The sequence below is a fragment of the Grammomys surdaster genome, unplaced genomic scaffold (assembly GCF_004785775.1).
Source record: "Grammomys surdaster isolate TR1022 unplaced genomic scaffold, NIH_TR_1.0 168, whole genome shotgun sequence".
Lineage (NCBI taxonomy): Eukaryota > Metazoa > Chordata > Mammalia > Rodentia > Muridae > Grammomys > Grammomys surdaster.
In genome coordinates this window covers 3,941,968-3,968,586 of record NW_021604616.1, presented here as the reverse complement: position 1 = coordinate 3,968,586, position 26,619 = coordinate 3,941,968, and the positions used below count along the sequence as shown (strand labels likewise).

At 37.1% G+C, this 26,619-nt stretch overlaps 1 protein-coding gene across 5 annotated transcripts in view; it reads right to left on the bottom strand.

The window, feature by feature from the left end:
- Window positions 1-26,619, bottom strand: part of Ptprk (protein tyrosine phosphatase receptor type K) — a 499,167-nt gene that overhangs the window by 99,932 nt on the left and 372,616 nt on the right. For all 5 annotated transcript variants that reach the window (XM_028766410.1, XM_028766407.1, XM_028766405.1 and 2 more), the window contains exons 8-11: window positions 16,158-16,460; window positions 10,518-10,627; window positions 8,542-8,743; window positions 5,761-5,866 (exon numbers count right to left, since the gene is read on the bottom strand). In XM_028766410.1, the coding sequence (XP_028622243.1) occupies window positions 5,761-5,866; window positions 8,542-8,743; window positions 10,518-10,627; window positions 16,158-16,460 (721 nt within the window). The remainder of the gene's footprint in view (window positions 1-5,760; window positions 5,867-8,541; window positions 8,744-10,517; window positions 10,628-16,157; window positions 16,461-26,619) is intronic.

The window sequence follows — 26,619 nt, the reverse complement described above, 5'->3', positions numbered from 1 at the left end:
CCATTTACAGTTATGCCAACCTCAAGTTGATTTCATTATTTCTCTTCTATGACATCACTGAAAATAACTTTCTGGAAGAAAAAATGTTGGGTTTATACCTGTCTGTGCTTTTCCTGCCAACAAATTAGAACAGTCCAACGTGTCTTTGCAAGCAGTGACACTGGCTGAAGTCTGCATAGCACTTTACTGTCTTTAATGGAGCCTAACCCTCGGTCAGTTCCCTGAGGTTAAGACCCCTGTGCAACTATTTCTCCTTTTCTTAGGCACACCCAGAAGGCCTGGGGCGTATCTGTATTGAATGGACTATAACGCAGTGAACTTAAAAAGTGATTGCGTGCAGTAAAAAGCGCTACTGAAACAAGTAAACATCGTTGCAACGAGGAGTACCATAGATGCTCGGACAGAACTCCAAGCAACTTCCGAGAAAGGAGACATTTTCCCTCATTGTTCAGTATGAGAAGGTGTGGCTCAAACAGATATCCCAGATTTAAAAAATAAAAATGCCACTCCTGGGGCATCAAGTCTCTACAAGATTAGGCATATCCTCTTCCACTGAGGCCAGACAAGGCAGCCCTCTGCTACATATGTGTTGAACCTCAGACAAGTCCATGTATGATCTTTGGTTGATGGCTCAGTCTCTGAGAGCAACAAAGGGTCAAGGTTAGTTGATACTTTGGGTCTTCCTATGGAGTTGCCATCCTCTTCAGTTCCTTCAGTCCTTCCCCTCTACCTCTTCCATAGGGGTCCCTGACCTCAGTCCAGTGCTTGGCTGTGAGCATCTGTATCTATCTCAGTCTGCTGTTGGTAAAGTCTCTCAGAGAACAGCCATGCAACCCACCTACAAAACTTTCGACCCAAAATTGCTCCTGTTTAAACAAAATACAGGGACAAAAATGGAACAGAGAGTAAAGGAAAGGTCAACTAGTGACCAGCTCAACTTGGGATCCATCCCATGGGTGGGCGCCCATCCCCGACACTATTACTGATACTATATTGTGCATGCTTTTATTTCTTAAGGTGTTTAAATCATCAAACAGAATTTAACTCTAAGTTTAAAACATTAGAAGACCTTGGGACTCTAGTAATTCAAAATATTCCATAGTCTTTGACTATGTGTATTCATTTGTCAATCTTCCCTATTCATTTTCATTGAAAGTTCAAAATATTACTGGTTAACTTAAAACTCAATATATATGTGTTAAGACTCTTCCTTTAATACCCAAATTATAACTTGTGTTTAAAAATTAAAAATGAAACAACAAATTTTGGTTAAAGACATCTAAAAGTCACTTTTAGTTTTGTGGGATAGGCCGCAGGACGACTTCCCTTCCATTTTAAGGAGCAGAAGTGAATTCTGCTGTTGCTCAGAGTACATGACACATATTGTGGACAGTTTCCTGATTAGATGCTTATAAATATGGAGCTAGAACCAAAGCTACATAGGTCTGCCCTGAGATTTAACAACAACAACAACAATAAAATTACCATGTTAATCTGTGTGGTTAAAAGTTTATTCCACATAAACTCTTGGGGCAAGTAAAAAACAAAGTCAACATCAGTATATACATCATTTCATATTTTATCTAAGAATCTATCCTTAAAGCTTCAGGAGAAACATTAAGCTCTATAGTTTCACTGCCATGTGAAAACATATTTCCAAGATCCCTCCCTATCCAGACATGGCTTGCTCTATTCTATTGCCAGGATTCAGAAGGTCAAGAGTTAAGGTAGTCATTTTTTTCTGATTTCCAAAGCATTCCAGGCTCTCCACTGATCCACTCCTCATATACAAAAGCTGGTTCTCCTGTTATTCCTCCTCTCTTCATAAGAATTGTCAAGCTCCCAAATTACCAAACTCAAAATCCTGGCATTCCCTTAAACAAGTCCTCATTCCCTGGAATCTTTCCTCATCTTTCAGCATGCCATGTCGTCTCAGGCTGTCCTTCATTCTACAAGTCAGACTCCATACTTTAGACTGGGATTAATATTATCCCAAATCCCTGTCTTTCATCTCTCTTCCTCTCACTATTTTCCAATATGCATTATTTATTTGAAGCTGCAAGGACTCCTGTGACTCACATGCCATCCGCAGTCAAAGGTTCCTTCCATCTTCTTTACAGAGTTAATACAGAGTTAATGTACTTCTGTCCAGAATAATTCCCTGACTGCTGCTCCCCCCGAGTATAGTCTTCTAGGTCCAATGCATACACACTTTGAGGTGGAAGGAATGGCTGGAGAAGTCATGATTACACCACATTCTCTTTAAGTCTTGTCATTCATTCATGGATACCTTTCGCGATGCCATGACCTCACTGTCAGAACCCCCAGGGCTAGCCTCAGAAAATCTGGGACTAAAACAGCATTCCAAATCATGACTTTGCTATCTCTTGAAGTGCTCATAGTTTATTCTCAAAGGAAACTCTGGCAGACCGCATTTCTTTCCCTCCATAAATTGCTGGGTGGATCCCCAAATTTCCTCTCTGCTGGCATTGCCTTCATGCCAGGGACTCCCTCACACTCCACACTGAGGATGACTATTTCATATATCCAGATTAACTCCTGGTATGCAAAGATGCTTTTAGAATCTGTGAATTTGTGGGAACCATTGTTAACTTTAGCTTTAACATAAGCCTATGCTAAAGTAAATGTACAAGCGCTAGATAATGAAGATTTCTTAGCTATTAAAGCAGAAGATTTGGAAGGAAAGCTTGACATTATGAAGATCAAGAAAAAGAAAGTCCATTTGTCGTAGGGTTGGGACAAATGGACAGTGAAATGCAAGCCAGCAAACACTAACAGTCTTATAGAAAGGGAAAATAGACCCAATATTCAGGATTGATGGCTGAGTACTACTGGGAAACTTTGAGGTTTAGCTAGAGGTGACGAGATCCGGTATTCTGCGAAGACACAAAGTAGAAGACCAGTAAAGTTTACAGCGCGGGGTGAGGGGTAACTACACCTCAAGAAATTAAGCAGAAAGTAAATCCTTTAAAGGAAAGTTGAGATGGCATAATGGGATACAAGAAATGATGTGTAGAAGCAGACCATAGACTCAGTGCTGGTAAAAGTTATCACCCCAGTGCATGACTTTCAAGGCATAGGGCACTGGACTAGACCACCTCAGAATCAGACGCCAGTGTCGTGCATGCATGGTTGGAAGGAAGGAAATGGTCAGCGGGAAAGAAGATACTACTCGACTAAAGGATGCCAAAAGCAAGGGAGGCAAGGTCCAAACTCAGTAAATGCCAAACCACTGTGCAGCCTGTCCATTCAATGTAGCCCTGCCTGTTGGCTCCACCTGCAGGCGCTCTATGCAAATGCTGCTAAATAAAGATGGATTAATATGTCGGAAATCATACTATTCTTCCCTTTTAGGGACAGTCACTTACTGCCTTTGGCAAATGTTCATATTAACTTATTTCTAATTCTAATAGCCTAGTATATAAGGTCGGTTTTGTGATTGTGCATGTTTGTTCGTGTGGTGTATGTGAAAGTGTGCACTCATATACGTGTATTCCTTTATTTATTCTTTCCGTATTACTCTCCACCTTATTTTTGGATAGGGTCTCTCACCGACCCTGAGGTGTGCCATGTCAGCCATGCTGGTTGGCCAATGAGCTCCTGGGATTGGCCTTTCTCTACACCCCGATTCTGGTATTATAGGCAAATGTGGTCTTACTTGGCTTTCACAGGGTTTGTTGGACAATTCTTCAAACTTAGGTCCTATTGTGTGCACAGGAGGCAGTCTTAGCTACTGAATTATCTCTCCAGCCCTTCAACTTGTTTTCTGAGAACTATTCATCTATACTGTATAATTTGGAGTTACTAGCCAGTGGGTTCAATTCCAGGAAAGGTCAAATGTATTGCTAACAAATATAATGAAGTATATTTCCATGCCAGAGAAAGATAAATGACTATTAAGAATTATTATTGCATAGTTACTGGTTCATATCACATGAATTATTAGTAATTAAAAATCATGTATACACAAAGACAAGCAGAAGAGAAGAAAGTCATTTAATCAAACACGTAGAAAATACACAGAATTCCTGACCACTCTCAATGAGCTCAGGGTCTACACGATGGACTGACCCCTAGTTGTGTTGTGTTATGGTCAGTGTATCTTTGGTTTATAGTGTTAAGCAGGGTGACAGGCACTTAATGAATGGTCAAAATTTGCAGAAAAATTTTGATTAAGTGAACAAGGTTAGTCATATAAATTAAACAGCACAGGGATTCAATAATAATGACAATAATACATGAAGAAAAAGTTGACTTCACTTAACATATTTAGAGATTTATAATAGTTTTGAGATTTTATTTATTTATATTTGTTTTTTTTTTTTGAACGTATGTTTGTATACCACATAGTGCAGTGCTGGTGGATGCCAGAGAGGACATTGGATTCCCTGTGACAAGAGTTTCAGGTATTTGTGAGCCAAAGTATGGATGCAAGGGGTTGAATCAGTTTCCTTTGGAAGAACTGTTAGTCTTCTTTACACTGAGCCATCTCTCCAGATCGTAAGAAACTTTAAAAGATAAACACAACTACCTGGAATCCGCTTAAACATCAGGAACATATTAAACACCTACAAAGTAAGTTTAGTCACTAGTAGGGACACGTGAATGGCCACGATTACGCGTCAATAGAGAAGGACACCAGGTCCAAGTGAATGGGGCATTTTCTCTTCCTCTTCACAGGAGCAATCAAAATGAATCAGAGGTCATTGATTCATGAACATTAATGTATACTGATTTTAAATGTTTAAGTAGCTGGTATTCCAGAAGCATCTAAGTTACAGACATATTAGTAACCTCTCTTGTTCTGTTATGTGGTGGTGCACAGAATTTTAGCCAGATGGGGATTGCAAGTTTTCTTTGTCATGGTCTTATATCAACATAATTTTATTCATGAAAAAAAAAAACTATACAACTCTGAGGACAAAAGACATCTGTTTCCTTACGTCACAGATATTTGTTTTACATACAGAACAGAGATTAATCTGCTTTTGAAAGAATTTATAAACAGCACAAAACTCAGTCCTGCTGCCTGATATGCCTATATGGTTTTCTTATCAATATTATACCTATATAAATTATACCTATATGATTTTCTTATCAATATTGATTAATAAAATAGCATAGCTATTGGTTTCAATCAGAATCTTGAAGAGTCATCTATAGCTGTTCAAAATTTAAAAGCCTTAAGTAATTTTAGTAATCTCTAAAAGTGACCTGGATCAGAATGTTATTTTTGAAATGGATCAGATTCTTTTTTTTGGAAAGAATAGCAGTAGTAGAGGAGAGATTTTTAATATTAAAAAGATAAAGGAACCAGTAAGCTGAACTTTAATATTTATTATGAAATTTCTGATAATTTAAGAACTGAAAGACCACAGGGGTCTTTCTGCTATTATTCTTCTGTGTTATTTCCTCAGAGGTTCCTAGTGATTTTAGTCTCTCACGAGAAATTACTCGTAAGAGATACAAGAGTTAGACAAGAGTTACTTCCTTATACTATTTGACACAGATTCTAATACTGGAAGTCAAATGAAACAGGATACAGGAAAAACCAAACAGAGAGCAATAGTCTTAGATGGCACAGAAATCCCCTCGGAAGTGTTCTCTTAACTATAGGTCTATTTGTTATCTTTGTTCAAATGAATGAAGAGAAACAAAGCAAACAAACAACGGTGCTAAGCAACCACAGGAAGGTACTACTCCCACTGGCTGCTTTTCCTTTAACCCCACCTCTCTTACCTGATAGGGGCACCTTTGGCTTGTGCGGGTCTCAATAGTACTGTGATGGTAGTGGCAGTTTCATTCAGAGAGGCGTCAACTCCTTCATAGTCAGGTAAGCTTGGAGCTGAAAAGAGATCAACCAGGCGAAGAGAAAGTTCAATCGACTTACAGTGATATATTATAGGTTGCTATGAATAAATGATTTCCCTTAAGGGGAAATCAATTTAATTCCTAATTAACTGCAGTGAACCTTATTTTATGGCATGACACCGAACCTTAACCCTAGCAGAAGTATCTAGAAAGGCAACGTTGTTGGATTTTAAGAAGCTATCTGGGGACTTGTATTCATTCAAAAAACTTTGTGTAGTTACTTTGGTTTCAGCTTCTCTAGGTCTTTAACCCAGCAATGAAGAGGTGGAAAAGTGGGGGGAGGACACTCAGCCCTGGCTGGGAGTGACACAGGAAGGCCAGAGCTGTGCATGGCAGAAGGGAGTTATGGGCTGCCTGGTGGTTACAGCCATTCATTCTAAATAAGCGAAAGAAAGGTCCAATATCTTCTCTGGACCAGTTTCCTGTGACCACAAGGAAAACATAATTGGTAGCTCTGGTGAACTGGAAAGAAAAATCATATTTTTCAGTTGCCAAGGGCTACTACACTAATTTGCAAATAGTTGAACACACACATTTTCAAAATGTTGGATAGTGTTTAATTGTGTTCTGGGAATTTCCAAACCTTGAGTAGGAAGGAATTTCAGTTTGTTTTCACCATGTAGAAGGATGTTTAAGGGAATGAGACTTACTGAAACATGTAGATTAGCAGTTATATTTGAAAGGTCAAGTGATGTTTACCAAAAGCAAAACCTATGCAAAGTTGTATGCATTGTGATTTAGACACAGGCCCTGACATGAAGTCAAAATTAAGAGTTAAGACTTTATAAACTCAAGTTGTATAAATAAAAAATATACACTCAGTAAACTCAAATAATCAAAAGATACACACAGTTAATTTGGCAAAACAGTAGTACACCCTTATATAAGTTAATTAGTATCTGTTTGTATGAATGTTTTGCCCAAATAAATGTTGGTGCACCACATGAATGCCTGCACCTGTAGAAGTCAGCAGACTGTATCAGATCCCCAGAAACTGGAGTTACAAATGGTTATGGGATACCCTCTGGGTTTTGGGAATTCACGAGAAGAGTAGCTAGCTAATGCTTTTAACCACCAAGCCACCACTCCAGCTTCTTCCTAAATTAATATTTTTAAATGTTGAAGGAAAAACAAATACTAGACTAAAGCGATAGATAGCTATACATTATCGTAAAATTTCAATAACCTCACAGTAAGTTCAAAGCATAGTATCAGGAATTATATTTTTAAAATGCAAAAAAAAAATTCTCCATTAAGTCACAGTAGTAAAACTGGATTGAAATAAATTAGAAGGGAAAAAAATACTAAACTAGTGTTTTGGTCTATATAAATTTTCTGTTTATCATGCTGAACAAGGTATCTGAGTCTTGAAAATTGTGTAAAATCTGTGTGTGTTTATAAATCAGAACTATATAGTTGCTCAATGCTTTCATTTTTGAAGCTTATGTAAATTTTACAGCAATTTCTATAGAAAATTTCAACAGTTGCTAATCCTACAAGGTAGGAAATTTGTCGTGATATTCACAATGTCTTAATTTCTAATAAAGTAACCTAATAAATATTTTGAGTTGATGACTTCCATTAGGAAGTAAAAATGGCAGTTTAATATGTTATAATTCCTTAATATTATGGATATTCTAAAACATTAGTCTTACTAGAATACTAATGTGAATCAAGTCATATGCAAATGAAATATTGGAATTACTTTTACTCATGACATAAATTTTAAATTTTTTTATTTCATTCAATACATTTCCAAGTAAAGCTTAAAACGATTCAAGACAATGTGATTCAAGACAATGACAAAAATACAGAATGTTAATTGGGAAGGGCTGCTGCTATATACTGTGGAAAATTACTACAGAGAGAATTCACAAAATAAAAATATTCTCAGACTTCATTTTCAAAAACCCTTCTTTAGTTACATATAGCATACACATTTTTTTTTGTAATCTTAAAACATGACAAAATATTTTATTAACTAGAATAGACTTAGGATGTGTGATAGTGTGTATGTGCAGGAGGAACTTACTCAGCTTTAACTGGTGATCTTACTGAAGGAGAACTAGAATCTATAAACAATCTAGCCCAGTGAAATTATAAAACTGAACATAATAGAAGGTAAAATTTAGTCACACTTACTTATCAATTCAAGAGTCTCTTGCATGTTGTTATTCTGAGAATTTGATGCATTTGTGAGACACTTTTTATGCACAGGAGAGGACAGTTTCATTTGTTTACAATTTTCAGAGTATTGGGGAAATGTGACAGAGACGAGGTATGAGATATTCTAATTCCAGAGTGAAAGACCTCCGCTGTTTCTTAGATAACATCCATATGTCTAGAGCAGGCAACTGATACTCAAAGACACAATAAAAGGTCTCTCAAAGATTCTGAACTTGAAAAGAAAAACTAACTTTTTAAGACTACTGTCATTTTTTGCGACTGTTGGCAAACTGCTTGAATTACAACGTAGAACCAATAATGAGTTGTTCTCAAATGTCTGAATAAAGTTCCCTTGACCTCAGGTGGTGAGGGTAAGGCCTTACTAAGCTACACGTGAACACAGTATAGAACTGAATGTCTACAATATGTTACGGCAAACCAGAAGCATGAGCCTTCCAGCTTCTACATGACTCATTTGCTTACCTGAGATATTTGTGGTCACATTGATGGCTGTGGCTGGCCCAAAGCCTTTGACAGTGCTGGCTCTTATGAAAAACTGGTAGGTGGTTCCAGGGTGGAGATGCATAAATACATGGTGTGTACTATTCCATAAATTTGATACAGTCTGCGGGGGCCCAGCCACTGGAACAGCAGGGTCAAATGATCTTATACTGCTATAGCTCACCTGTTGTGGCAAATATATTTCCCATTACATATCAACTGAAGGAATAATAAATTCTAAGTAAATCCTTTCTAGATAACATAGTATGGGAGAGCTTCGAGCCATCATTTCTTCTTATTTCTTCTACTTTTATTTTGATGTCATTATTTCTGACATCTCTCATTTACCATCTATCTGTCGTCTCTCTACCAATCCATCATCTAGCTATCATCTACCAGCTGTCTATCATCTATCTATCTCTATCTACGCGTCTATCTATCTATGTATCTATGTATCTATCTATGTATATATGTATCTATCTATCTATGTATCTATCTCTCTATGTATGTATGTATGTATCTATCTATCTATCATCTATATCTATGTATCTATGTATCTATGTATCTATCTATCTATCTATCTATCATCTATCTATCTATCATCTATCTCTATCTATGTATCTATCTATCTATCTATCTATCTATCTATCTATGTATCATCTATCTATCTTCTTCCTTCCTTTCTTTCTTTCTTTCTTTCTTTCTTTCTTTCTTTCTTTCTATCATCTTCTATCTATATTTTGGTATGGTTATGTCTAGCAACTCTCACCTGTATCAATTATCTATCTATTACCTATCCTCTATCTACCAACATCTATCTTCTATCATCTATCTTTATGTATCTAATATGAACATCATCTACCAATCTATCATCTTTCTATCTACTATCTATTAATCCATGCCATTAGTTTTCTATCATCTATCATACAACTACTAACATATGTTGCAGCATGTCTAATTTGTCAAATCTTAAATGTTTAAAAATCTACCAATAAATGGATATAGTTGAATATCCATGCTACATACAAAATTTTTTGTACGTACTTTAAAGTGCATGAAAACAGAAAGTCTTCATCAAAAGGACGACATGCTTCTTTTGTCTAGGGTAACAGTGGGGTCTAGCAACACTTAGCAGCACAGGTTAGTAACCTGCACTACTTGGGAAAGGTATGCAAATTCAAGAATAGAGTGACTTTAGGATCATTTGTGCTAACTTAGTAAGAATGTGCCTCAAAACAACAAAACAAAATGAATGATATAGAAAACTAGCATTCAGACACACTAACACAGTCAAAACATTCTCATCCCTAAAATTCATTCTTAAGCACTAGAAACAGGAATATTTATTCTATAATCAGCACTGATTATGCACCAGAAAACCTCACAACTATGCAATTAAAAATATCCATTTGAAAGTGATGAGGAAAGGTATGAAATTCCATTTCAATAAAAACACATTAAAAAAATCCATCATTCTCCTCAGCATCTTATATTCGAAAATATGGTGATTTATATTCAAAGGTACAATGAAATCCGGAAATAGGTTTTTAATCTGTTTTGCTTTGGGGGCACTATTAATTACTTACTTCGAAAAACTGGCATTCAATGGCCTTTCCTTAAGCATAGTGTGATAATGGTTTCTTAATTTTAGTAATACGGATTTAGCATTTTTACATGTAATTATTCATTATAACCATTAATTGAGTTTGACAAGGACATAGTCCAGTTATCCATATACATAGACACAAAAACTAGCCTATATTCCAAGAATTTGAAATTCTTGATACTGTATAGTTATTAATTTTCAAATCAAATAATTTATGAATTAGGACAAAGGAGAGCTAATGACGTTTTAGTCCTCCCATCCCCACCTTCCCCCTTTCCATTATTCCCTCCTAACCTTCTCCTTTTTGCCTCTTCTTTGGACTACCTGCCAACCAGCACCCTTTCCCTCATACCTCATACTGAGTGATAATTCCATTTGGTTCCAGTGGCTCTTTCCAGTTCAAGAAGATCTTGTTTTCAAAGGATGTTCCTTGGAGGGATTTGACTGGCACAGGCCCGGGCACTAGGAATAGAAGCATTGGTGATAAGAAGATGTACAAACAATGTTGAGAACTCATCATGGCAACAAGATGAGCACACTTTGAAGGAGAGACCATCAGGTGAAAATGTGTCTTTAAAAATAAAATCAGTACATGAGCAGTATGCACACTTGACTCCAAAGGGGACATCGAAACTCAGGCTGCAAGATTCTCCAGCAAGAACCACAGAAATAAATGTAAAGTTCTTTTTATTCGAATGAATATTCAATCACCTTGGAGGGTTGCATAGTCGTGTACTCTGGTTTTCTCTGTTGTATACCTCTAATAACATGAGCTTCTTTTTGTAATTTGCTTTGAGAACAGAGATGCATCTCCTTGAAAGATTTTTTTGAAGATTATGATAATCCCCTAAAGAGGTTCCATCAACAAAGTTCATAAAGTAATGAATTACAATCATAATTAATGCTCTTTAGACTCAAAAGACAAATCACACAGCACTGACTTGAAATGCCCATTAAAAACCACCCTGACTTTTGTAGCTATACTTATTAAATTTTCTATAATTAAAAAGATAACATTGATTATTATAATTTTTAAAAAGATGTTAAGGATGAATACACTAAAATGTAATTGCTTCATGGTTCTAAATGAAGCTTACTGTTTTTTCAGCTAGGAAAGAGGCTTACTAAGGGCAATCTGGTTTAAAATTCAGGTATTTTTCAATTTGTATGCTTTAGCCATTTGCCAGAGCTGAGGATGGGGCTCAGGGTTTGTCCACACAAGCCAGTGCTCTACCACTGAGCTATCTCGGACATTTTACTGTCATCTTTGTTTCCTTTTTATTTGTTGTTGTTGCTGTTTATTTTTGGTAAGGTCTAATGTACACGTTGGCTTTGGGCTCTATGTAGCTGAGAATGATCTGAACCTATGATTCTTTGCCTCTTCCTCCAGAACGCTGAGGTTATAAGAATGTGCCACTGTGCTCAGTTAGATGCCAAGAATCACGCATGTTAGGCAAGAATTATAACATTGCCCAATCTTTATTTGTGAAAGCATTATAATTTGCGAAATCTCAAGTTATTAATTAGTGATGTATCAGTTATTGTTGTCAAGCTACAAGCTATTTCTATTATTATGTGTTTTCCTTTTATATATTTTACTTTAAAACCTTGGTATTTATTCACACAATCCAGATTCTTCTCCCAGTGATGCTTTACAAAACATATCGTCCCACACACTTGGCTTAAAAATTCCTTTTTGAAAATATCAACCCTGTATTAGGCAAGTATGGTTTTTAATTAATATTTTCCACAAATCCAACGTTTCAGTGAACTTCACACATGACATTATCTAGAAATGCTATTTCAAAGTACAGAGCAATTTCATGAGGATTGAAATAAATTAAAAATCACTGGATCAAAGGAAATGTATTTCTTCATGGCTAGCAGCAGCAAGAAATTCTGAACGATATGTCACCAGACTAAGATTTATTTCATTCTACAAGGAGACTATGAATGATGTTTTGACCTCTGGGGCAGGCAACATGAGGTCGCACATAAAACAAAGAAACCCACAGGAAAAAAAGAAGAAAGAAAAAGAAATCCATAGTAAACAGAGAGCATGCCAGCCCTGATCTTTGCTCATGCCCGCGACCCCATCAGCATCCCTTACCATGCTCATTATGGCAGAGATCTTGACAAACATTCTGTGCAATTTCTGGCAATGCCACAGCTGCCAGGGACACTGCTTTTTTTGTGCAAGGAGATATATGTCTACCTGTTGAGTCTGGTTGTGACCACATTCAGGGGAATGTATCCTTTCTTCCCATACTTGTCAGGGCGCTTGGCAGATATGGATAGGGAGAATCAAAACAACCGAAAACGAGGAACTGTTTTAACTTCTGTGTCTACAGAACACAACTTGGCTTATAAATTCTATGAAACAGGATGAAGATATTTCAAATTGTTCTTATCCAGGGGTGGTTTAAACTATTTGCATAATTCTGCATTGCTAGATGGACAGACACAAAAATTTGATTTCCTACAACAACATTGACATGGTCATCCCTTCTCAGGCATATTCTACTTTGCCACAATTTTGCTTCAAGTATTTTCAGGTTCTGTTTTCAAGATGCAAAATGTGAGAGAACAGCAAGGCCAAGGTATGCTACACAAGTGATCGTGACTTGGATGAATAACTACTCCAAAATGCATACATATGTATACATATATACATAAAGAAAATGAGGACAAGGTATGGATACAGACCATATATGTGTGTGTGTGTGTGTGTGTGTGTGTGTGTGTGTGTGTCTTTACATATATTCATAAGGATGAGGTATGGGTACAGACCAGTTACAGTCATTTATTTTCTACATCTGAGGAGAGATGAAGTACATATACACACATAGACGATGTCTAAATCCAGTTAGTTTGTCTAAATACAGAATGAACCTCCTAAGGCCGTTTCATGCCTAGCTACAGACTGCATGGACTGTCACTTCATGTTTCCACCATAGTAATTTTTAATGGAGACAGAGTGCTGACTTTTGTCCCTGTACTTGTGATTTATCTGTGAGCTGCTTCAGCTAATTTTGTTTTGAGCATGAGAAAGTCCTTCAAATATAACTTCAAAAAAAAAAACCGGAAAAGAAAAATAAAATAGATGCGGAGAAAGATTATATTAAATAAGCATTACAGCCTCTAAAATGTAATAAATGTACATTTTCAAATAGCTTTGTAGCCTTAAAAAATGTCCCCAAACCAGGCTTTTCTGCTGAGCTAACTTCATAATATTGATTTTCATGAATGCTGGAATGAAAAATGAAAACAGCACCTTATACAAAAAATTCTGCCCACGCATTAAAGAAGCACATATAATAAATTAAGTATAAATTTTACCCTAAAGTTCTAGTGGGAAATGATTCTAGCTTTGGGACCTTGATTTATGGAGGTCCCCAGAATTCTTTTCACATAATTATATCTTTTTATTAGATGGCTGATAATTTATTCTTTTTTCTCTGTATACGGAGAAGCAATAATTTAGTAAGACTGACATAATCAGATCATCACAATCCATCCATCTTTGCAACAATAAGTGTGATTTGGTTGTTCTTCTTCACCTCGGAACCTTGAGATCTAACAACTATTCTGTGAAGAAACTCAAACTCACGTGAGCAGTCATGAAAAATGTTACTCACAAATACTTCATGAAAGTTTCTACATTGGTCATTAAATATTACTTATAAGAGTAGAAAGCGGCCAAGAGAAGGGAAAAAGCCTACCCCATGAGACACAACCACAGGGATCATGCAGTAGTCCGACTGTGAAACTCTAATGGTCAACTTCATATAACTGAAGCCAGCATAGCATAATAAACTGAAGTTTAGGATAACGGAAGCTTATACAAACACAGAGGTTTAAAAAAAGGGGGACCTGAAAATAGTGCAGAAATTAAATAGAGAAACCATGTTATTTCCCACTTATAAAACTGATTCTAGACAATATGAGCATTATCATTGTGAGTTTGATTGGGTTAAGGCAAAATTCCAGAGCCATTCATTACCTGCATATTAACATAGTCATTTGTGTAACCAAATGCAGTTTAAAGAATGTAATGTAATTTTAAAAATTACAAAAACCTGACTGCCTTCTTTTGTTTGTAGGAAAGAAGATCAAGATAGTAAAGTATAACAAAGGATGAAATCAAGGGAAATTGCACTGTTAAGGGGTGAGTGGATTAAAAACAAATGACAGTATAAAACTTATGTAGCTGAATCTAAATGTTATCAATTAAGACATCCTGGCTTTAAATGTTAACACTGAGCAATAAAACATGTGCCTATGCTCTTAATACTAAATAAATGGGTTATAAAATGCCCAGTGTGACACAGACCCTGAAATCGCCACAGCACTTCAGAAGGTGTGTGATCCCTCAGGATATCGGTAGCTCTTCTTAGACGTCTGCTTCTGTTATTGACCTATGAATCCATTACCCTCGCCTCTTCTCTTCCACACAGCTAAGTGTTAAGTGTGTGGGAGGTTAGGGGTGACAGACAAGATGGGGAAGGAGGTATTATTGAAATGTTGTGACCACATTGCTTTCAAGATGTGAAACAATGTAATACTTGAGATAGCCACCTTGTTTAACTCAAATAGCGTAACACCACATTCATAAGTCTCAGAGTTTCCACTCTAAAGTTTTTGTAACATGAGACTGACTTCAGGCACCGTGTTGCTGCAGTCTGAGCTAAACAATATCCAAGGCTCTTGCTTCTCTAAAGACAAAGCAACAGGACAAACCAGAGTCCCTTCCACTTTCCAGGAGAAAACTTGAAAAGACTGTTTCTAGAAATTACAGCTCACAGACCTATTTTACGATAGCCACCTTCTACTTGCTAGGTACCAAAAGATACATAGTGGCCTATTGAACACATGAAGGGAGGTGGGGGAGGTGTCTGGCTATAAAATAGATCTTTTGTTCTGAAACTCAAAACAAAACAAAACAAAACAAAACAAAACAAAACAAAACACCGTGTGCCTCTTATCAGACTGTGCGAGGAGAAAGTAAGAAGGAATGGAAGCAGAAAGATCTCCAGACTTGACCTAAGCATAGGAGAGCTGGGAGAAATTACTGTCTATAGAAGAGGTGGATGAATCATAATTCCTGGTAAACTTTGCTTCAGAACATTATATAGTAGCTTTCAACCAACATAGATTCATTTATAAAAGAAAATTCATAAGAAAGTATCACCTTAAAATATTTAATTGTTAGTAAAATGATAAAGTTAGAGACTTTTGTCTCTATTTCTGTTCAATAAGGAACTCTATTCATAGTCATGCTGACGATTTACCATACCATTAGGGAAAAGGCATATATATTATAATATTAATATAAATACACATTCCTATTACCTAATTTTTATGAATATAATTTCTTAGATTGTAATAAAATCTATAAATATGAAGGCCTGTTATTTTTTTTAGGAGGACCTCTATTTTGACTAAAAAAATGTCCTGTGCCTTTTGTGCTCTCTCTCTCTCTCTCTCTCTCTCTCTCTCTCTCTCTCTCTCTCTCTCTCTCTCTCGCGCGCGTGCGCGCGCACACACACACACACAAACACACCGATTTGCAATCAGATTGAGTATTTTATCTTCAAATATTAGGAAAACAATTTTAGCTAGTATGGTTTGCAAAATGCACACACAATGAGTAAAAAAGTGAGTTTGCCAAAAGGTAGCTGATATAGTGACATGGATAACAACTTTTTGGCCTTTCACATTTGGTAAGGAGAGCTTTATTCAGGCTTTACTCATTGCTGTTTGAAAACACAGCACTGGTGCATGTCATTTACTATTTGGATTCTTTTGTAAAGAACACGTGTTCTGTTAGAGGTAAACTGAACTGAGAAAATTTGGTGGGTTTCTGGGTTTGGTTCAGTGATGGATACTGTAGCGTAAATGTAAAGAAATGATGTCATTCTTTGTTCCACCCCCACCTATCCACCCTCCACCCCTACCCCGTACCCCGTGAAGTTAACAAGCAGGAGCCTACCGTCTTCATCAGTTTGGATGATTGTTTCTTCGCTCTCCTTCCTGCCTTCTGGATTGGTTAGGATCATCTTGAGGCTGACATTTGTGTAAGGTGGCAGATGGTTCACAACGTGCTGAGGGGCTTTGGGGTCCATGTCCAAGCAGTCTGCCCTGCTCTCATTGTGGCCCCGGAAGTAATGGTAGCAGATAGTGACGTTGAAAGTGTGGCAGCGAGTGATATTGTAGCCCAAGGACTCCCAGTCCACCGCGATGCGCCTTGCCTGGATTTCAGCAATCTTTAACGTCTTTGGCGTCCGCATAGGTTCTGCAAAATAAATCAAAGTTTCAGACAGAAGTCATCTTGACTGCAAATGCTTTTGGAAGAGTATGACACTGAATGTGACACGGCATACACAAATCCAGTGAATATCAAGAGAATCTTTGGTTTTGAGTGTTTTGCCAAGAGAATTTTGGGGGGTTAGTGTTATACCTATTCATAGTTTTAGTTTGATGTTTTAGAGACTTCCTACTTTAGTTTTAGAAACTATGACGCAACAGTAAGGAAAGAACTAAAACATCAAACAGCAACAATCCCTAGTACTCGGGAACTAAGCAGCAAATAGAGACAGAAATGTGGAAACAATGCCTGATGGGTGTCATTGTCCAGCTTCTTGTTGCTTTCCTTCACCATGATCGAGTAGATTAGCTCATACATCAGAAGGGACAAGAGTCAATGTGCTCTGCTCGGTGATTTGTCATGTCACTAAGCTATGGTGTGTACTAATTAGTCTAATTGTAACACTAAACTACCATTTACCAAAAACGACACAGCTATTAATTAACATTAATTATTTCAGTAATGATGTTGTTCATCAACACAAATAAAGGATGTAGAAAAATTACAAGAACACATGTGGATAGTAACACCATCTTCTCGCCTTCCTGATCTCTTCGTGACTTATTTTCTAAGACACTTAGGTCTAGCAACCCATTCACTGCCACACTAACCAAACAAGGAAGGGAGTTCTCACTCAGCTGGAACAAACCGGCATGACAGAACACTCAGAAGACTGGAGTCCATCCATCACTGACTCCCAGCGGTATGCGTTCCTCATGCAAGACTGACTTTAATTGTCTAACTTAATCAAAATAATTACTCTATGAAAGTCAGGGCCATGGTGAACTGTATATAGTGCAGAAACCAGAATACAGCGAAATGTTAAGACATTGATTAGACAAAAGTAAAAAAAGCTGAGGCCAAGCTCAAGGTCTCACTCACACCTTCCTTAACCCACTCAGGGTGGTCGATGCCATGGTGAACAACAACAACCTGAAATCAGCAGGGATAAAAGCAAAACAAATGCAAAAGGCCCACATTGAATGTTTTTACACATTTTTATATTCGATATTAAAAATCTCAGCTCTATAAAAATAATTAGAATGCAACACAGATGGTAAATCCAAATTGGGAATCCAGTTCAATGGCTCTAGTGTGGGATGGGAAACAATCCCAAGTGCTAGATACTTTAAAATTTCAAAACTAAATATTCCCCATGTACACATAAATCAAACACTGGTAGAATCTAATGCTTAGGTTTCAAACGTCAGTGGTGCTCTTCAGACTTCAGTCTGTCTGCTTTACCAGATTGGATCTTGTTTACTGTACTAAGAGCACACGGAGAGACTGAAAGGAGGGCCAGGGCTTTGTAATCATATAGGTCTTCTCACATTTAACTCTATGCTAATCCTTTCTCCACTGGGTGATCCATCCAGTGCCCTGGCAATTCCCAGCAGACTTTGTCTCTAAGATCCCGCAGCTGACTAAATAATAACAGCTACCTTAGCTCTGTTCACAACTAGAGAAACTGTAATTTTCACTATAGCTGGGGAGCAGCAAGATTTTCCTTAGTGGTCATAGTCAACTTGAGTCATTGTCTATAAAGTATATTTATATGTAGCCATAATGAGGAAGTAAGAAAAGACCTAAAATATACAAATGAGTGACCCTTAGACATCAATGACAGAAACCACCACTGATAAAAAATCTTCTGTTTAGTGATGCTACCTGTTTACATAGATCCTCCCATTCTGAATCTGGTGTTTCCTGTTTCTATGCATTTCTCTGTATCTGAGCCATCTTCTTCTTTGTCCGTATCTCTGTTTCACCTCTGTGTAGCTGGCAGCTTATTCCACCATTTAACACTATCTCATACACCACGAAAGAGGTCAGTGCTTTATGTGCACCCCAAGTTCTCACATAGCGCAGAGTTAGCAGAGAATGGATAACTTGCTGTCTTCATTAACTTTTGTCAAACCTAGACGGATCTGAGAAGAAGTTGGAATTGAAGGATTGCCTTCATCAGACCGGCATGAGGGTGAGGGTATGAGCCAATTTCTTGATGTTTATTGATAGGGGAGGGCCCAGCCTGCTAGGGCTGCACTACCCCTGGGCAGGTGGTCCTGGGTTGTATAGGAAAGCAGACTGAACAGTTGTGAGGAGCAAGCATGTAAACATTAGACCTCCATAGACTTGCCTTTGGTCCTGCCTCCAGGATTCTGCTTGAGCTTTTCCCCTGATTTCCTTTGATAATGGAGTCTAATTGTAAGAAGTAATAAACTCTTTCCTCTCCAAATTTTATTTATTTATTATTTTCATCACAGTGATAGAAACCAAACTAGGACAATTGCTACGTAAAAGTTCACTGGTACACTTGGATAATTTGGTTTGTGTGTATTTGAATGTTGCTTGTTTGGCATTCATAGTGAATTACAGAGGAAACTCAATACAAATCAGGAAAAGGTACATTGTTAGTCCTATGCATGTGTGTCATCATGAAAATTTCCATGCCAATATTTGATTAAGAAAATGATTTTTGACTGAAGAATCTTTCAACAAAGTCAGTAGGTTACTTCCATCCCATTCTAGTTTCTATAGACTGAGTGAATGCAGTCAGTTACCCTGCTCTTGTTAAAACAGGAATTTAAACATAATTTTACATTTCTTGTTTTTGTCTTGCTAGATAGTCCGTGCTCGCTTGGAAGCCAGTCCCTTCTTGTATTCACATAGATATAGGCGAGACAAGAAGTGGAAGAAGTTGTTCAGCAAAGTTATCAGAACCTTAGGGAAAAGCACAATAATGTAGACCTTTTAACACAGTAAATGGTCACATAAAAAGGCCTCCAAGTTATTCATCTAATAGGAAACAAAAATGGACTTTTATGGAGGTATGGAAAATGATACAGAAGGTAGTAAAATGAATAAAACATAGTGCTAGGCCTGAGGAGCTTACCTCTTATTTATTGAAGATGATAAAACAAGAAAAAGATTATATTTTGATTAAGGGGGACATGAATGGAACACAGCAGTATCTCTGAACCCAAGAGGGAGTGATAAGTTCTACTTGTCAAACAGGTTAGACATGTACATTAGGTCTCAGAAGACAGAGTCTAGATCTACAGACATATTTTAGATAAATAATACAACTGCAAAAGAAGTAAGGTGGAAAGAAATGTGGAATATAATTACCAAAAAGAAAACTACGTATTCCCATTTGGTGGCTTTACAAATACCCAGCTGGATAAAATGTAGGAAAGACTGGCTGGCCAAACACTGAGCAAATTATGTTGCTATGCTAGGAGTCTGAGTTGAACAGGAACTAAATTTCTGGACAGAAAGTCAATGTAGTCAACACAACTGCCTTGGAAAGATAAAGTTGGAGGCTATGCCATATGTAAAGACATTGGGGTAAGAAAATACAATTACTGCAATATGTAAGGATGTAATCTGGACTAAATAAGAAGGGACATCAGAGACAGACAGACTAGATATCACATAGGAGGGAACAACTGAAAAACTGGGTGAGTATTTGGATTCAAGTGTATAAATAGGTATTATATAACTATCATTCTCAGACAGAATGCCTTAGAAAATATGGTGCTCTTGGAAAAAAATCAAGATACTGCAATTAAGAGGTGAAATGATATAGTGATTCAATATCATTTACTTATTGCTTTGTTAACCATGAAGAGTACTAGAAACAAGGAATGTGCAGATCCATTTAGCCATGTCCTAATTTAGGAAGTAAGGCAAACGAGCTATAATTGAACTAATTTATGTTTTAGAAAGTAAAGCATAGAAGCAATAATTGAAGAAATTTGTGTTTTAAATAACTGGGAGGCATTCTGAAAAAGAAGTCTGAATAGAGGCATTGGTGTCTACCTTCATAAAAGAAAGGGGTATGTGCAAACCTTCAGAGATGAAAGTTGAAGGTAAAAGATGGAGAGGGAGTGGATACAGGGGAAAGAGAATGTGTGGAGCAAATGGTTGGAGACTGAGGGAAAGAGAGAAACCAAACAGGAATATAAAAATAGTGTGTTAGAGAGAATGAGAAGGGCCATGGGATTAGAAAGGAAGAGAGTGGTAATGACTTATAATTACCTATTCATTCAAGAAAGAGCTTAAGAAAGTTCACTAAAATCCAGCATATATTTCAAACTCCTGCTGCATTTATTCTTCGGTGGTATTCTGCACATCCCAGTGTGATCTTGCTACGAACCACCCAAGTCTAAAATACTTGTCCATGTTCCCCAGGCCTGAGCTCACCTTCTTAGAGATTAAGGAGCCATCCAACCATGCAGCCAGATCTTTATTTGAATAGTCACTAATGGCTAGACAATGTTTTCTATTGTCTTAAGAACCTGAGCTCCTAAAAAATTAATATCATGTTTCACTGATATTACTCAGAATGGAGAAAAGTGATTTGTTATTTCTGTTTGATTTTTTTTAATTGAGCCCCAAATTAGTGTAACAAGTTGCTCTCAATCATACTCCATCAATTTGGCTCCTCAATGATAAGACTTTTTGTGAATCTGCTTTGCATCTAAACCGAAATGAACAAACCAAATACACCAAACACCCAAGTACTACAAACTCAGATTCATTTTCACATGTGAAAAAAAACAACCCTTTGTAAAAAAAAACAAACATGTAAAAAAAATTTGTAAAAATGTTAGAAAACTATTTTATTACATTAAGAGAAGAGATTCCAAAAAGTATACGTGTGTCTCTCTCTATGTGTATATTGGTGTTTATGTATGTATATATGTATGTATGTATGTATGTATGTACATACATGTATATAAAACATCAACTATAGAAGACTTAATTGGGTGACAGAATAGTAACAGAAAGGCTACTTTTGTTTCTAAAGTCACATAAGGTATTTTCTTCTATTACCTTGGCCTTGGGGTTTGTCAACTGCACAATTTGTTTCTACAATTTGAAGATATGATAGTCTACTTTTGTAACAAACTCGGTCTCGTTACACATCTCTACAATAATTGTACCCATTTTGCTGTAAGAAAATAATAGCTATACTCACTATACCCATGGCGTGTGTGTGTGAGTGCGTGTGTGTGTGTGTGTGTGCGTGTGTGCGTGTGTGCGTGTGTGCGCACGCATGTGCGCTCACGTGCTTGCACCTTAAAAAAGAATGATGATTTAATAACAAGTAAGAATTCAGCTTAGGGGAATGAGTTTATCCACTTAGAATCCATCCGTGTGGCTCCCTTCCTTTCGTCTTTTTTGGTCAAAGGATCAAACTCAAGGCCGACAGCATATCTAGAAAGAAATCTACCCCTGAGCTATACTCTCAGATCCATCAGTGTAGCTTATTCATTTTGTATAACAACAGAGAAAAACAATGGTTTAACTTGAGGTAAAAGATTGGTGAGTCAGGCACTCCTCCACATTGAGGTGGTAAAAGAAACAGTGCATGGTCAGCATTAACAGACCATTCACCTTCTTCTTGAAATCACTGTTCACTGGACATATCTCTCCAACACTGTCAACCAACAGGTAAGGCTGGATAGACACTGTTCCCTTAGGACTCAGAGAGGTGTTGGGAAATCCTAAGAGTGCGTGCACTTTGATGTGCCATGAACAGCACTGGAAGCAGAGGAAAAAAAGAACAGGAAAGAAATGCAAAGTCCAGTTTTTCTGAAGTCTAACCATTGTCAGAGGAAGCTTGAGTTCTCTTAACAGAGACAACGCATACAAACAGGCAGAAATCTTTTTTCTTCTTTCCTTTCCTATGAATTCAGGTAGATCTCTGTACTATTAGGTCTTTCCACTTCCTTTTTCAGTGCATGCATCTGCATACATGTATCACAGTGCATGTAGAGAAGAGTGAGGTAAACTTGTGGAAATTGTTATCTCAGTCCATCACAACGAAGAGTGGGATCAAAGTAGAGTCCAGACTCAAGCTGCCAGCCTTGGTTAACAAGGCTAATATTTCTTAATGCAGTAAGAAATGGTAGCATTAGAGGCTCCACCTAGCTGGCTAAATATTGATCAGCAACATTTACAATTTTCTCTATCCTTTCTAGCATTTATTGTACGTTTATTTCTTAGCTACTATTGCAAGAAAGGCAATATTATATCTAAAATAATTATAAAGGCATGTCAAAAACTGTATAGCCAGTTTTAGATAATTAGCTCATGGGGAAAGATGTCATACTTTATTGTTTCCACTTTTCTTTTAAACAGATCAAAGCAGATATTTACATCTGCAGAAAGTTATGTCACTTGTTGAGTTCAATTTGATAGGATAAAATGAAAAAAATATTTTGATTCTTCCCAAATGGTTGAAAAAAAAGAAAGGCCACATGGACAGAGGGGACCTGTTGACACTTTGAGCCACTGTTCTTCAGAAAGAATACACTCTCGGTTTCAATAATATATTTTTCTCCTTTCTTTTCTTCCTTCCTTCCTTCTTGGCTTCCTTCCTTTTTCTTTTGGTACAAGACAGGTCAATATTAACATACTTTTGCTGTGATGATCTCCAGTCATTCTGAAGGGGTTAGGAAAACAGACGCTTTAGCAACCATAAGAGAACAGGGGTCGCGTTTCCCTAGAATCAGTTTTTAATGATAAAACTTTCTATCCAGCTGTCAGTCAGAGAAAATAGAAGATATCCCAAAGCTCATGAGGAGAAAACAAAAAGGAAGATCTTGTCAATGATGTACACAGACTAGGTACACTGAAGCATGGCAGGAGCTGCTTGCTCCTGGATGTCTTTTCATCTGAAACCTTAGAGGCTCACTGCAAAACACAATTTCTATTCCATTTATAAAAACAAATACAAGGAAAGTGAATTTTCTGTCAGAGGAGATGTTTGCCAGTGTGAACTAAAATAGGAGCAAGATGAAATTTTGGAACACAAGTAAATTAAAAAATAAATAAATAAGAAAAAAATAGAGCTGTCCTTTGGGAAAGGAAATTGTGTCATCGCAAGAAGGCATTTTCTATTCTTACCTCAAGTATCTGTGTCTTTGTTCCTATTCTCATGGCAAGAACTGAGCGTGATCAAGGTTTTACATTTCACATCTTTTCAATGTTACAGCATCATTAGCCATGCCCAAATAATTTCATCTCTCCTCCCATGGGTCAAGTCTCGTTAATGGCAAGTTGAGGGGGTGACTTGATTAGTGCTGTAACGTTAGGAAGCCTCAGGACCAGGAATAATCACAAAGCAACTGTCAGTTCTTTTGGCTTTCTGGCTGAGTGGTTGAAGTGACATGCTTAGACTCAAGGGACACACAGTGACAGAAGGTGTCTGGCTCACTCAGAAATCCTGCAGAGTCCCAGTCATACTTACCAGGTGTCATCAAAGCCATACTCAGCATATCGTTCCATTACAAGACAAGCCATTGTCTCCGGCCTCTAGAGCCCATCACATACTGCACACATTAAGGCCTCCTTCTAATAATACTAAGCAAACAGTTTGTTTTTTTTTAAAAAAAAAAAAGATTGGCATGAATTAAAAAGAAGACAATGTCTTTCTTTTCCAATAAAATATCTTCTTTCAGATCTTTCAAATAGACCCAGTTTACAAACTGTGACTAACGGAAACCCTTTGCTGGGTTTCATTTACACCTTTGAAGTTCCGGTGTGTGAGACTATGCAACTGAAGTCAGCTCTTATGTTGTCTCTCACACATTTGACCTGAATAAAACTTCAGTGCAATTCCCATAGGTAACTGCCTATATTTGAAGAAAAATTCAAAAGAGAGATTTTTAAGGAAAATAATATCACCTATTAGTATAGAAACAATCTTCAGCTTTCTTATAAAATTTTTACCATTAGGGCAAACTTAACAAAATAGTGAGTTTTTGTTACTCTTAAGAAACAAACTGTAGGGCTGGTGAGATGGCTCAGTGGTTAAGAGCACTGACTGATGTTCCAGAGGTCCTGAGTTCAATTCCCAGCAACCACATGGTGGCTCACAACCATCTGTAATGAGATCTGATGCCCTCTTCTAGTGTGTCTGAAGACAGCTGCAGTGTACTCATATATACATAAAATAAATAAATAATTCTGAAAAAGAAAGAAACAAACTGTAGACGAGATCTTATATAATATGTGGTATATACTCCCATAGTCTACGCTTACAATTCCTTCCCCCAGCAGAGGAGCTTATTCCGTCCCAGAAATGAAGTCTACCTAATTTTCTGAATTACTTAGAAAAATGTATGTTTTCTTTTTAATCTCTGTTCTAAGCATGTAAGCATGCTTTCCTGAGCACTCTGCTCTTCATTCTTTCTGTAAGGGACCCTCCCATCACGTGGCTGCATCTCCCTGTGGCTGACATCTTTGTTGTCTTAACTCAAATACTATGGCATTTTCATTAGGTTGGTGTTTTATTTGTTTTTGTTTCGTTTTTCCATTTTGCCTCTCCATTCTCTTTTCCATTCCGCTCTGTTGCACACCTGCTGAGATACACACTTTACCTGCCTAGGAGTTTTTCTTATTAAACTCTAATAAACCCTCTTAGCTTAAAACAAAACAACACAAAGCAAAACAAAACCATATGACTTACAAACTGATTCATGTTATCTGCTTTCCAAAGACTCTTTGAGGGCAGGTTAATTTCTCAATTGTTCCCATAAAAACTAACAATGTTGAAGTAATAGCACTTGAGAATGACATAACATACACCTTGACTAAATGGCTTCCCAGGAACCTTCTCCACCACTGCAACATGGGACTCAGTGAAATATTCTAACTTTGTACATCAGTGAGTTCATGATGCCTATAAAAGCCAATCTGCATTATAGGCCAAATATCTTTACACTGAGAGACTGAACCCGAAAGAAGGGATAAATTGGCACACATATCCTTATCCAAACTTCTTTAGTGGTAAACTACACAACTGAATCAATCAATTATAATGGCTGGGCATTGTGTTATAACTAATACAGTATTCTAAGGGCAGAGACTGTCTGGAATTCTTCCCTCCCATCAAAATTAACCATAAAAATGTTACATCCCACTTTGCCCTTCAGCATAATGGTCAGCTTAGTATACAATGTACTATGCTTCCGTTCCTTCTAGAAATTGATCAAAGACACTGAACTGCATCAATCCCCTATCTGGAGAAAAGAGACTTCTGAGTTACAGAAAAAAGCTAGCATGGACAAGAAACTTCAAAGGTGATCACAGCCGTCGAAGCACTTTAACACACAGCTTGATTTCATAAAACACAAATGCCTGGCTGCGTGCTTGCTTCGGGGTGAAGGGCTGTGCAGCCGGTGATTCGTAGTCCATTTCCTTTCTGAAGCCACCATTTATTCTGCGCTTTCATGCATGATTAACAGCACCCGGATCCTTCACGTATAATCAATAGCTGTGAGGTTTTATATTAGGTTTAGAGATTAGACAGCCTTGATTATAAATTTTATCGATTTGTACAGCTTAGCTGCAGAAATCCCTCGACATTTTCAAAGATTAAATTAAAACTAGATATATGGCCTGCACACACTCGAAACGTTCGCATGTTTATAGGATCTGACCTCTTTATACCCATTCCTCCAGATGAATAAAACTTATCTAGTTCACCAAAACATGAATCAGTATGTCAACAAGCATCAAGCTGAGATAGTAAACACAGTGAAAATGTGACAAAAAGAATTACAAAATTGCTCGCAAATCTGCCTGAGACTGTAATTAATACAGGCAACCTGCAAGCATTAATTGCTTCAGCTCATTTGTAAATTAAGAAATTGACAGAGAGAAGAATAATGAACTCTTTAACTTCCACCTGGCAGAGCGGAGCCTATGTTAAAATGGAAGAATCATGTTCTCTTGAAATAATGGAAGGATAAAATTGTTTTAACGGCTAGAGAAGTAACTATGCTTATCTTAGAGTTAATAATGCACTGATTATAAAACCATAACTAAAGCTGTTTTGTGATACTGTTACCTTAAAAAACAACATAACACTGCTGTATTATCTATGTCTGATATCTTAAACTCTGAGACAATGCAGAACAAACATTAGTAAATATTAGGTGAGGCCAATATTTTCACCTAACTCCAAAAGTTTAGTCTCCCACCTGTATGGAACAATTATCTTTTTATTTTTTTTCCTTGAGAAATAAGTATCTTTTGATAACAGTTAAACTAATTATGTCCTGTATCTACC